This window comes from Sipha flava, unplaced genomic scaffold (genome assembly GCF_003268045.1).
Source record: "Sipha flava isolate LNK unplaced genomic scaffold, YSA_version1 38_pilon_pilon, whole genome shotgun sequence".
Classification (NCBI taxonomy): Eukaryota; Metazoa; Arthropoda; class Insecta; order Hemiptera; family Aphididae; genus Sipha; species Sipha flava.
In genome coordinates, this window is record NW_020273099.1 from 1088785 (window position 1) to 1103887 (window position 15103).

At 31.4% G+C, this 15103-nt stretch overlaps 1 protein-coding gene across 3 annotated transcripts in view; it reads left to right on the forward strand.

The window, feature by feature from the left end:
- Positions 1-4255: 4255 nt before the first annotated feature.
- Positions 4256-15103, forward strand: part of LOC112688287 (facilitated trehalose transporter Tret1-like) — a 78490-nt gene continuing 67642 nt past the window's right edge. For 2 of the 3 annotated variants that reach the window (XM_025561404.1, XM_025561405.1), the window contains exon 1: positions 4256-4560. In XM_025561404.1, coding sequence (XP_025417189.1) covers positions 4473-4560 — 88 coding nt within the window. In that variant the 5' untranslated portion in view covers positions 4256-4472. Of the gene's footprint in view, positions 4561-9860; positions 9907-15103 lie in introns of those variants that run through there. The other variant, XM_025561406.1, reaches the window with a different exon arrangement.

A 15103-nucleotide genomic window follows, 5' to 3' on the forward strand; every position in this document is an offset into this window, starting at 1 on the left:
TATAAATTACTAGGTCTTATTATTTTTATATATGTGTATAGTTGTATAATATTGTTTGACAAATTATATATTATATATTATGTCATCATAAAAATATATAATACGATTGTTCAAATTTCAATTACAACAATTTTTTACTTTATGATATGAAGTTACAACAAAATTGTAATAAATATATCTTATAGTTGTTGAAAAAAGATAATAACACTGTGTCGTAATAATATAATTTATAGTAATCAGTAATAAACTATAAATGTCCATAATTTTTGTTACCTTGACAATAGTATTATTGAACTTAATAGGTATTATTTAATAATACAGTTAGTAAATACTTATAAATAAATATAATAAAATGTTTTGTAACAGAGCACTTAAAAAATGTACGTACTTACTACTAGTTACCGTTAATAAGTGCGAAGCGACTGATTTAAAAAAAAAAAAACTAATCTAAGTTTTAGTGTGGATTTTCACGCATAGCTTAATTAGTAAATAATATTCATTCAATGTAATAAAAAAATTAAGCATTAATTAACCAATATTCAGATGTACATCCTGAGAAACCTTATGGTAGATGGATATACCTAATATTCGTTGTGAGACTAATATTTTGATGATCAATCTTAAATTGTTATTAAGATTTATTAACCTAATGATTAATAATGACTTATTATAATACAATTAATTTCTAATTAATGGAGGAAGTTTAACATTTTAAATAACTTTAAGTCATATATTTAACTAATATTCATAAAATAAAATACGAAGTTTTGGAATAGTTTGGTTGATATACATAAACAGAATATTTATTATAATATGGAAAGAACTTAATTTTTTTATATTATCAATGTTACCACAGTCAATATTTTTGGAAGTGCACTCATACTGTAATCATCCGGAAGTATTTGAATATGTTTGTATCAACACTGTTTGTTATTTAAAGCATTTCACTTTCAGGACATTTTGAACAAATTAAGATCATACGAGTTTAATTAGTGTCCATTAATATTTCAGAATTATAAACAATCAAATAACGGTAACAATGATAATATTATTCTGAAATTGATTTTCACTACTATAGTTTAGCGAATATATTATAATATAATTGTATAATAACATTTTAATTATATAATATGTCAACGTTTAAGTACACTGTTTTAGGAGTTAAAATATAAATCTTGTTTAATATATTTTTAATAGTGGTAACCATAAGAATGGCTTTGGATGATAAGAGCATGTAAGAGTTACATAATTTTAAGTGTTTTTTCTTCACAATATATAAATATTAAGACTTCATTACACACACATATAAGATATATTGATTAAAGAATAAAGGTATTTAAAATTCGAATGATGTATCAAAATATATAATTAAACATTGCGGCAAGACGTATAAAGAGAAGTTATGCATCGAATTGTAACTAATTTCGATGTGTGAATATTAAATACGAAAACTGCTTATTGTTTTATATTGTGAATAATCAAACTCGATGCATAGCAGTTGATTTCTATCTATGTATAAGAACTATTTATTAATTTATACATTATTGTGGAATTTTTTTGTTTATAGTATTTAAATTAAATTCATATCATTTTTATCTCAGAATAATATACATAAATGTTTAATAAATCTAATTTAATTTTCCATACTTTTTATGAAAAAAAAAAAATCCCCATGGAGCATTCCCTTACAAATTTATATACTGATTAATAAAATAGTATAGTAAAATTACCAATCTAATTTTTGGTTAAAAAAAAAAAAATGTTTTATTATTTGTTTTTTAAATGTAAAATAATTTAAATCAATATAGGATGGTAGATTATCCCTGTATTTATTTTATTTTCTATGTAAAAAATAATTTATATTGTATATTATTTGTATTTTTTCTTGGTAACGGAAAGAACATAATTGATTAGTAAATACAATTTTTTAAATTAATGAATTGAATAAAATGCATACAACTAAATAAAATTTGTTTCATAATAATCTATAATCTATTTAATACTAGCCTTGAATTGAGATGGATAAAATGCAAAATATAGATTAAAATAACAACCCAAGCTTAAGAAAAGAAGTAAATATATGAGATAAAATTATTATGAATTAATATCAAATAGATATGTAAAGTATAAAAGTATTTATTATAATAAATCAATACAATGGTCGAAGTTAAGAGGTCGTAGTGGAGGGATGTCTTACAATTCAAATTTCCTGATATCATCATAACATTCTTCACACCTTGTGTACCTATAGTACATTTATTTTTTTTTTTTTATAGTTAACATAAGGTATATTATCTTAGTCCGTGGCTCTAAATACGGGTATAATACGGGTTGCGAAACGGCTTATACTAGACAACACGATAAGCCGGGCGCCCGGGCCTGAATGTTAAAAACAATTATTTTCAGCGAAAAAAAATAATTTCTTATACATAAATATAAAAATGATAGTAAGTAAATCATTTTAAAATACAAGTCTTAGGAGGAATGCGTTATTCTAGACAAAACAAGTAGAGAGATGAAAACTGTAAACACAAAAAAGTAGAGGGATGCCATCTCTCCGTATCCCCCTCACTTCGAGCACTGAATCAATAGAAAAAATTATTACTATTTTAACTTCAAAGAAATAGCTTTAATTAATTAAATATAATACAAGTACTTTAGTAAAACAAATTAAAGTTTTATCTTTAATCTATCAAGTTATTATTTTTTGTTTTTTCTATAAATTTGTTAGCTTTATTCAAAGATGTAACTATTATATATTAAGTTTACATGGTTTATTCGGTACTAGTAAAGGAAAAATTTAGAATTTACCAAAGTTTAAAAATCCAGATTTTACTTTAAATTTGGATAATGGAATTTGAATGACAATTTAATTAATAATCTTTTATGTATGAATTGTCATTAAGGTTTTGATAATTATACATATTTTGTCTTTTACAGATTTTTTCACTAGAATACAGAAATCCACAATGTTAAGCTTAAAAATCGAAATTCGAAATCCGGATTTATCAGGTTTTTAGAGAATCTGGATTTAATTTCCATCGCTATTTAGTACTGCATATAAACAGTACCTACTAATTGTTATTATATTTTCCGGCTAATACACAATTATTACGTAGGTAAAGAACAAAATCATAAGAATTTTCTCGCCAGATCAGGGTATTTTACGTCGACAGTAAGAGACCTTTTTGTGTTGCTCGTATGACTCGAAAAGAACAGGAAAAACAAATGGGAAGGAGAGATGAAAACGATGAAAAGGCGAGTGTGCCAATCACAGGAAAACCGGTCGAGGATAACGTAAATACTTGATGGAAAACATGATTACGTTTGCAGCACGTGGTTTTGGACGGTGAGAGGGAGATCGACCAAGTGATGGTGAACGAAAAGAAGGAGGAATCGATGGAAGAGTTGTGGCCGCGAGCAACACGAACACCGCGGCTACTGCGCGACACATGTTGGCGCAGTGCGGACCACGGCGGCGGCGGGAGCGACATTGAAACGATTGCAGTACGCGTGACTTTGACCTAAACGCCAAGACCGCGCCGCGTAACAGATACGGCGACGGCCCGAAAACGACTCGTGGTACATTATAATAACACGTTAAAGATACACCAATAAATCCTGTACGGAGGTGAACCGCGGTCAACGATGTATGTGAAAAGTATAAGGCGATCTCCATACCGTATCACAGAAGAGAGAGAAAAAACAGACGAAGGAAAAATGTACAGAAAGATTGTTGAACGATATATTGTTGAGATCGAGAGGATTGGAACGGGACGGACGAGTTTGACGATCAAAGGTCGATATTATGATCGTGTAACGTGTTCGGGCCGATGACCCGAAGAGAAAAACGCTCAAGGAGACGATCGCGGTCAGACCGCACGTGAGATCTCGAGGGGGAGCGATAACGAAACAATATGGATTGTCGCGAACGTGTTGCCTAGAAGAAGCTGCGAAAAGCGTAATACCGGCTGTAGCGTGCAGTGAAAGAAAACCGTAATAAAACGTCCGGCAAACCGGGTTTACAGACGCACGGACGTGCCGGTGATGTATTAATATAATGTTAATAATAATAATACCTGGCGCGCGCGCGCGCGCGCGCGTTCGCGCTTACCGTAATTATTACTATTATTGTTTTTATTACACGTTATATGGTTACCACCACTCGACGACGTGCGGTGCAGAATAAGAGCCGGACCCGCGTGGCCGCCGTCGCCGCCGCCGCCGCTGCCGTGGTCGTCGTCGGTGGCGGCGTCCGCGAACACGCGTAGTGAACAGCAGTTACCGGCCGGGGCGCTATCGTATCGCGCATAACCGCTCCCGCGATGACCTGACCGAACGTCGCGTACCTGTTGTATCGCGTTGCACGACGACGACGACGAACACCATCGACGCGAGCCCCGTTGTCCAGCAGCGTCCGATTGCCGCGTGCGCTGCTGCGCCCCGCCGACACGCCGAACCGGTGTACCGCCATGGACCAGGGTGTATTCAAGCAATTGGACGACGTGTGTTTCCCGCCAAAACGCTCGCCCGACGCCTCGGCCACTGCCGACGATCCAGGTTAGTGCATGAATCGGTATTGTAACCATTGCAATATTACATTTTTTAGATGGTACCTGAAGAAAAATAATCATCCCCTTCGAATGTCTGGTAGATTCGTCGACACTCGGACCCCATGGCAAATTCTTCTTACATAACCCTATGGTTAAATTTCTCTACCCCTCGTAATCATCTTCGACGTTGTCATCTTCTTCAATTGCCAAGGTTTTCTCTTTCATGCACACACACGCGCGCGCGCGCGCGCGCACACACATACACGTTAAATATACGATCTTATCATGATTAGGTTTTTACTCGGGAAGCACGATTCTATCTGTTTTGTTCTAACGACGTTCACTCGTACATAATACGTCTATTATAGCTACAGCTAAACAGCTGTGTTTAAGTTTTTAAAACGTTCTTCACGGGCCGCAAGTGTCAGCCGAGAGACTTTGACGACCAACGATTCATGGCGTTTACATGTTTATAACTTGTATGTAAATAATCGCACTGTGAACCGTCGTGGTTTATCGCGCGTCGTTTATTATGAGATTAAGCTTGCGTTGTTCATTTGATATCGAGTCCAGGGAATTCTTAAATGTTTTTTTGACCGTTAACACATGTCAAAGTCATAATGTTTTATTTTAGGATGTGCAACTGGTTTTAATTATAACTAATGTTGGCATTTCTTTAAACTGCGTTAAGATTACTTTGTACATCGCCATGAACAACGATTCCAAAACTTGGTGATATCGGTATCAGGTAATAGGTACCGATGTATATTATAAAACGAGTTGGCCAATAGGTACTAATATAACCTGTTGATCGTTTAAACAATATTTTTTCTCGCATTTTCGTGCTTATTTATCAAATAATTCGTGAAATATCTTAAACTTAAATTAACATGGAGAAAATAAGTTAATTAATTAATATTATAATGAATAACGTACAATTCAATAAATAAATACAATTATTTTTAAAGAAATAATTCGATATATTATATCTAAATATAATTAATGCTTTTTCCACTGAATAGCCTCGAGTTATATATATTTATCTTCTCAGAAATAATAAATCTGGAACAATTTTTTTTTTGTAATATAACAGTGTTTATGTTATTTAAACTCCTTCAATTTAATATTTAATTTTTATTCACGTGTCTTAAAATAACGTAGTGTGTGTACTCGTCAAATCCTTCGGTTTTCATATGATTTAAGTTAAATTAATTTAATTTTTATTCACCGTGTTATTACACTTCTTATCAGATTTATAAATTGATTTGAAGTAGTAGAATTAAACGCAAAAATTAAATTTTATTTTTTGATACAATTTATATATTTTGCAGGAATAAAGTCAACAGACGGAAGAATAATAAACATAAATATATTGTGTATAAAATATAAATTTACTAAGTACTTGTTGCTAAGTATATTAACATATCAACAGTTGTTAAATATTTTGGGTAATACATGGTTAAGTTAATAACTTTCATAAAAAAAAAAATAGTTATATTTTGAAATTTAAATTCAGATACGTGCGTAGTATAATGTCATTCGACCGTCTATTTTAATACTATGAGATCAAAAAAAAAAAAAAAAAATTATAATAACACATTTCCATGAATTTTTTATATCACATAAAAGTGATTATTTAAAAAAATTTTAATTCATTATCCACGATTTTGTATGATAGTTGTAATATATTTTGATATTTTGACGGTCAGTATCACAATATAATATATTTTTCTGTCTTTTGTTTTTTCTTCTTCTAACTGTGACAATATTATATAGAAATGACAAGTTGTAGTGTATTGCCTCTAGCCTATTTTGAAATACCTAAGTGATTCATAGTTCATACTCTACGGTATACACGACAATCTACTCTCTGATACTAATATCTAAAAGAAAAAAATATATATACTCGTACTCATGAAATATTGTTTAGATAATTTCGTCAAATTATTATAAACACAATATATTTTATTAGATAAAATTCAATATATTTAATATTGTCTGGATCAAGTACGGTATGAAACTCACCATATCATTCACATGTAACATTCACAAACTTATGATTGGTTATGACCACGGTCCGTGGTCAGTAAGGTACTATAAAAATATATAAGAGTATATATTTTAATATCATATTTTTTTAATTTAAATTAATTTTTGGTTGTATTCATAGAAAAAATGCATTTTTGGCGAGAAAATTATCATATATGTTCCTTATAAAAATTTTTAACTCAGATTTTGATGATATTCTTACTATGCGTATAACAAGTCATAATGTGACCGTATGTAAATGTTGTGAGTATCAAGATACATTATTATAGTTTTATGTTAGCATCACTGCCGAGTGAAATAATTCAAAACGTTGTATTTTTATTGTGACTCTCGGATATAAATATAAGGTATCGAAAGTGAATATCATACTTTTAAAAACTTGTTGTGATCCGGTTTTGAAGCTTTTGTTGCGGGGAAAAAGTGTTTTTGAACCTGATAGAAATTTGATGCCACGGAAGTGTTACTACGGTGATGTCGCATTATTCAAATAATAAATCGTATCCATGCACATTTTCGCTTGTCCTTGACACTCTCGGCTAATACCTAATAGAGTCGCCAAACAGGAATACAACAAGTGTATTACGTGCACTGACGGACTGACGTAGCTACTACATACATTATACATATTATGTTTATACATCAAGGTAAATTTTACGCAAACATTTCAAATTAATTTTCCCCCGAAAAAAACGACCAAACGACGCTAAAACTTGATACGAGTCCAAATTTATTGCGTTCGAGCGTTTAAAATTTTTATTTTTTATTTATTTATTTTTTTCACGGTGATAAATGTGACGACGTGTTTGAATACCCATCATTTATTATACAAACTACTACGGAAAAAATCTTACTTGCGGTTTAATGACGTAGAATAATATTATGTACTTAGATGCGCGATGTATAATCCGTGTTGATCGTAATTCATCCTTTTCGGAACATAATTATCGTATATTTCAATGGTGTTCTCCGCGCAAAAAACACGTTTCCTGGTGTCTTCTTCCTGTAAACGACCTGTCACGCGAGTAACCGATATGGTGGTGGTCATCCGTGGATTTTTGTTTTTGACGAGAAACTTAATTTGGAAGACGTATTGAACGTCTCGGAAATGTACAAATAGTATACGTAGTGATGATCAAAACAAGACCAAGACTTTCAAAATTTTGGTCTTGGTCTTAGTATTACAGACCCAGTTGATCTTGCAAGACTCTTGCTATTTTCACAAAATATAAAAAATAAACCTAAATATCTACCTGTTATAGCTGTGTAGGTTTTTTGCTATGACTTCTAAGATGAAACTTAAGTCCAATATATTATATAGTATATTTATAATATAAAACAATCAAATAATTTGATTTCTATTAAAGGTACTCATATAAGACTTTGCATTTTAAAATATTATGTTTATTTTATTTTACTTGTATTTATATTTGATGAATCAATTTACCAGCATAATTAACTTTGTAAGTTCCTATTACATTTATAATAAATATCAATATTATAGACTACAAGTTTACGACAGTAATTAAATGATATGCTATATAAGAAACTAGTTTAAATACACAATGTCTAGTATGGAAAAATTACTCAAGCTACGAACGAAAATAAAAACGTACTTCCAATCTAAATGATATCTACCGTAGTCCGTAATGACTTCCAACAATTATTAGTATATTCGATTCAAAGTAGAGGTGTATAATGGACATAAATCATAAATTATTCTATGTACAAGACAACTTTCGACGTTTTCATTGATTTTGGGAAAAACATATAATTTTTCAGTAATTGCTAAGTATGAAACAACTATACATGTTATTTTGTAATATTAATTCCAATTATTTCTAATCATTTTTTCAATAATTCGTCATTTCCTCGAATACTGATCAAATTTAATAAAAATACAAATAATTTCTTATTATTTTCGTTATAAATTATTAGTTAATAAAATCTAAATAACTAATATGTTTTCAGGGAAAAATAAATTTGCAAGACTGCAAGAGTCTTGCAGTGATGGTCTTGTTTCGGTCTTGGTCTTGCAGCTTCGGTATTGATTTGGTTTTGTTCTTGCAAACCTAATCTTGGTCTTGGTTTTGCAAGACTAGTACCGTCTTGGTCTTGCAGCAAGAGTCTTGCGAGACCGTAAGACCAAGACCAATTTTGATCATCACTAAGTATACGGTATACAATGTGCATAAAATATGGCATACAATTTGCAACCATTATACATTTCCGTTGGTCTTATCGGGACACGATTGCTACCGAGTATATATTAAATTATAATTATAACTTAACACTTGAATATTTATAACTATACACTCCGATACGTAATTAATAGATGTTGCTTGCGTACAAACACATACTCCGTAAAGCTGTACATACTTCGTCGAAAGTCATATTATTATTCGTACACTTTAATCAAAATCTACGTAATCACCCCGTTGCCGAGCGATGTTTTTGAATAATGTTTTTTTCCCTAATGATTTATTATTTTGTTAAAATCTTATTACAATTGGTTGTTGTTATATTACGTGTTATAATCCGATACACGATATTATACATCGGTAACGTAAATAAATGTATTCAATAAAACCACGTGTACAGCTTGAATTTTATGATCTCTCGGACCTACTTCTGCAGTAGTTTTCATGTTCGATTTCATATAGAACTGTAATAAATTAAGAACCCGTGATCATTATGATAATTTTCACGATAAACGGCTGTTTTCGAATAAAAAAATAAAATATGGGTACATTTTCAAGGCTCGCGTTTAAATTCCAATCGCCCCACCACCCCTGCGATCCCGGACCCGGCGTAATCTTTCAGGCGGCGAGAGCGTGCCGTGACAGCGCAACGACGGCGACGACGTCTACGCGTCGAAAGCAATAACAACAACAATAATAATAATAACGCGGCACATCCGTCGGAGCAATTTGGAGTAATAAATCGCTACGACCGCGCGCGACCGGTGAGTCATCATATCGCGGCGAACGCGCAATTATTTTTCCATTGGCATTTGAATCAGTGTGCGCGTCCTTTGGCTCCGGACGGGCGAGGAAGGGGGGGCCGATGGGTCGTCGCGGCCCACAGGGGAAGGGGCACGCGTCCAGCTAGCGTCCTCCGCCGTTGTCGGTCAGGTGTTGTTCGGACGGCGTGTCGAAGCCGACTTGATGCGGTTGACGACTAAGTACGGTTAGTGTTATGGTTTTCGAACCGATGACACCGTTTGTCGCCCGCGAACGTCCGAACGTCACGCCGTGACTCGCCGCTCGTCCCGTTATGCCAACTATCACCGCTGCCGCCAAAACAGGTACGTTATCTGCGAACTACGAACGGAAATGGTCGTTGTGCCCAACAACAAACCGAAAACTATAACGAACAATCGCGATAACGTTCGCGGGCGCGTTATTGTTCCAGGGGTTTGGGGCGGCACTCATAGCGCGCACGCGGAAACTACGTGTTTAGCGCGCAAACGTAAAAACATAATGCTCGTTATATTCCGTTCTCGATCTATCTAATTCAATCAACTGTCCTTCGTTCGTTTCGCAAATACGTTATAAAGTCTACTCCTTGCCCTACCGTCATGCATAAGATTTACTCCGCCCTTCTTTATCCCGTCATGTTCATCTAATCATTTTCCAAACTTACCTACCCTTCCGTGGACCTGTGCGTCTTACTATTGAACATCAGACTTTCGTAACCGTCTGTTGACAGGGTTTTCGTTTTAATTATGATTACACGTCGTTTACTTTAAAAATTATGTCACTGTGCGCGTTAATACTTTTTACGCTGTATTGGCCAACCGTTTTTCCGTTTCAAAATAATTGAAAGATAAAATAATCACTTATCACCGATTCCTTTTCATTTTCGACGATCATTTTTAGTTCCGTTGGGACTATAGTTGCACCCGGAGTCATTGCAACGAATCAACTTCTTCGGTTATTGTCTGATTTCGGCATAACGCCGATGATATTACACGGTTAATAAAATAAAATGACACGTTAAAGAGTCTGGTACTATTATCTATAAATGTACTTATTTAGATATCATTATGTCAATATCTAATTATCATTACTAATAGATGGCCAAATGGAAAATTATTATAAAGCATTAATTTATTTTCGAACAACTTTAAATGACGATTGATGATTCATCATCATTATTTAAAACTGTTGATTATACAGAAAAAAGTGGATAAGAAATTTAAAAGTAGGTTTTTTGATAATTATATCCATATTTATATTTATATATAATATATATATATATTTTTATTTATATATAACCGTGATTGAAAACGTGGTACGTTAAACACACAAACATAATATTACCATTACAATCGACAGAGATGCAACACTCGCGTGAACATATAAACGGTATTATATCGCGTGGACGTATGCGTTATCGCGGGTCTACAACGATCATTGTCATATTCTTGAGCTCAAACGTACATACATCGCCACCAACATCACCAGGCTCGAATCACGAACTCAACAGACTCATAAGTTATGAGTCATAACTATCGACAATGATTGAATTGTTATGGGACACGACGATTTCTCCGTGTAGTTTTTTCTCAATTACGTTGGGTTAAGTTCTTCGACGAATTGACGACAATGTCTACCGCATCCAATTGGATTTTTTCGTTATTTTTTGCAACGTCGTTGACCAATCATAAAAAAACAAGTAGACTCTTTGAATGTTCACAATTTACTACAAAATTCAACAACGGAATCAGAATATCGAAAATTTGATTGACGGCGTATATAATAGACCCATCGCGAAAATTGTGTATCATATAATGGATATTTTACGTTGAACTTATATACGATAAAGACTGTACACTTTATTTGTAATGTGTAGCTTAATGTCAACTTAACTTGGATTTTGAAGTACAAGTATTGTTTGGAATTCGGGAATTCGTGATACGAATAACGTGATAAGATGAAAGATTAATTTTCAAAGAGAAAATATTAAATAATCCATTATTGAAGATCGTAAAATTCGTTGTGTCATTTCATTCATAAAAAAATTAAATTTTATTTATATACTTTAAAAAATTTATAATATCTTGGAAAGAAGAAAACCACCTACTTCTGTTACGTCTGTTGTTTGGGCATCTTAAGTCCTTCACTGTTTAAAAAGTTAACGAGACGATTCTTTGAATTAAAAACCGTATGTAATATTGTAAAAAAAATCTGTTATAGACGAGTTTCCAGTTTTATATTAAAAAATATTATGTACGATAAAATCTGGCCATGGCGTGATAAGTAAAATATCCTCACGATGTGGTTTTTCTTATCTTTTCTTATTATCAACGAAGGTTTCGTTCTTTGATGAAAGTTATTATCACAGTACATTATAGAATACCATGATATAACTACGGTTCGAGTTTGAATTATCGAGATATTGTGTTTGTTATCACAAGAATTAAATCATTGTGTAAGTCATCCGTTTTCTAGGGTGGAGGTAGGCTTATGTAAAAACTAGATTTTCCAATTCGCCTCCCAAATTACTATTTCGTTTAGTGTCCACTTTGGGAGAAGATGTACGACCGTCGTAGGTAAACGGTATAATGACAATCATACCACATACCTATGTAGTATTGTATAATATATCAATTATTATAATATTATGTCATGACACAGCCACCGATTACGAGACAATCAGCGGCGGGTACACATTATTGCAAATCCAAAGATTTCGGCTCACGGTCACGTACGCGCACGCGATACCACGTATACGGTTATCGGTAGCGAGCGCAAGCGCACTGCACATATTTGTAATTACGCGATTGTATTTTAATAAATGTTTCCGCTCGGTGCATTATTATTATTATATTAGAAACAGAAAAAAAAAAATAAATATTTTTGCATAGTAAAACATAAGTAAAATAAATAGTTTCAGAGATTTCGATTGCTTTTTGTACATTTTAAATTACATTTTATTTCTTTCGTATCATTAATCGCACTACCAACGTTCACAATATAATATCGCATATGACATCGTGTCAATGGCAAAGACCAGCTCCCGTAAGTTGTTTAATGTACGTAATATATAATAATTAAAATGCTATTTACGATCTTGATACGTTGGCGACCGTCGTATTCGACGACTAATACGACGACAATAATACAATTTTAGTACAATAATATGTAATACGATAGTGCGAAGCTGAATGTACGTGGTCGACGACGACGTGCCTTATTGCACACGTTGTTTAAATAGTTGTTGGTTTTCAACGCGAAAAATGCAACAGATAAGTCGGTCCACGGGTAGGTTTTTTCGTTATATTTCCGATTTTCAGCAATCTATTTGTCATGGTATAAAGTATGTTTATTTTCTCTAAATGTTTCACTTATCCTAATATTTATTCTTAACATTATCTTTATTCCGTGACTCTTTTCTTTTCAAACTCCGTTAATCCCTGAATAGATTAACTTAACGCGTGTACACTTTTGTTTAAAAAAAAAGATTTTTTTTCGGATAAATGCATTCTCTATTTTTGTATTAATGCTTTTATCAAACCATAGATAAATATATATTATTAGTCACAAAAATAAAATATATTACTATTTACCTATTTATTTTGTTTATATACATTTGTCTTTTATTTTTATCAAAGTGAAACTTGATAAAATTAATAAATCAATTAATTTAAAAGCATGAGCTATAATGTTTTTCGATAACTTCATATTTTTGACATATTACAGTATTAAGTTTAAAACACTCTTCTTTTAATTAAATTAATTTACGTTTCATGTACGCTGTAATTCTAGACTAACTAACAATTTATTCTATGAACTTTATGTTAACATTTACTACAAAACTTTTATTGAATTCAGATATAGAAATCAAGTCTTACATCTATTTTTTATTATTACACTATCATCGTATATTGCTTTTGTTTTAGTCAAAATAAATAATTAGATTTATGATAGCTAAAATTTCAAATATTTTCTTCCTATAAACATTTGTAAGTAAAAAAAAAATAAATTACTATCACATAAAATTAACCCAAGTTCAGCATATCTTAACTCCTGAGCGCAGTAGGTCATGAACAATAATTATAGGAATACAGATAACGAAATGATTTTATGAATCCAAAGTAAAAAAAATCAAAATGATTTGATTTCTTTATTGTAATATACGTGACGCAATTTACATTAATCTACAAAAATATAAAAATATCAATGTGAAACAACATCACTTTTTCTTGTGCTCAGAACCCTGTAAACATATGTAAATATTTTTAATAACCTCTAGTATATAAAATATTATACTCACGTCAATATTCTGATTAAATGAGCTAGAAAATAACACAAGTGCACAATGCACTGATTATTTAATAATTTTTCTTGGAGTACTTAAATAATTTGATGTGTACATTCCTATTTTAATCGAATGATGTGAACGTGGCTATTACAACTTATAAAACATTTGAGAAATTAATAATTCTATGTTAATAGAACACATCCAATACTCTAAATCAAATTTAACTACCGGTTCCCGTGTTACTTTAGTTGACCAGATTGTTTCTATATGACTATATACCTTTATATATATCTATAGAATATAGTATATAACCAAGCTTATAATTCGAATAAAATACTTGTTCTCATAAAAAATTTAGTAATAGAAGTTATCTGGATAGTTCGAATTTTCTATCATTTAGAATACGTTTTACTCTTCATCAAATTGAATTTATTGTGTTTCAACTAAAATGTTATATTAATATAATTAATTGTTTGGAAATTTGAGAATACAACTTATATTCCTTTACATAACTACTTACCATTGAACATTAATGATAAAAATTATGTATATTGTAAATTCCGGATACTCACATTAAACCGATCCCAAATATACTATTAAGCCATAAGTACATTTATAAAAACGCTACTTTAAGAAATAAATAAACCGGATATAGAAACTGGGTATCAAATGTAAATTTCTTACTTCGATTTCTTTCATATAATATTTAGTGTTGAGGTTTTGACTGGGCACATATACAAATAATAAAATATTACAACAAATTTCATTAAAATGAACTAAAGATTAAAATATTCTAGATTTAATGTTATCAAATTTGAGCTTATAATTAAAATTTAAAAATGTTATAATACGGATTATGTATTATGTAATACATATTTATAAAAACAAGTAAGTTCATTTTTTTTTATAAAGGATTTTGTTGATATATCGTATAAATTTTATTTAAATAACAAATATTCTCCGTATAAATGCTGTATGTCTACCAATGATGTTTACTTACCCTAAAATTATAAAATATAAATCACTATCTTACTGATTGGTGTCTTCTTTATTAATTTGTTAAAGGTTAAAAATTTTAAAGAAAAAGATAATTTATGTAAAATATAACCACTTATTGCAAAGGTCAAATATATTTTTAATATAAAAATAGTTTAAGGGAATTATAAATTGAGCACAGCTAGAATTCTCAGAAAAACTGTTCATATGTTTAATACATTTTATTAATATTCAGTGAA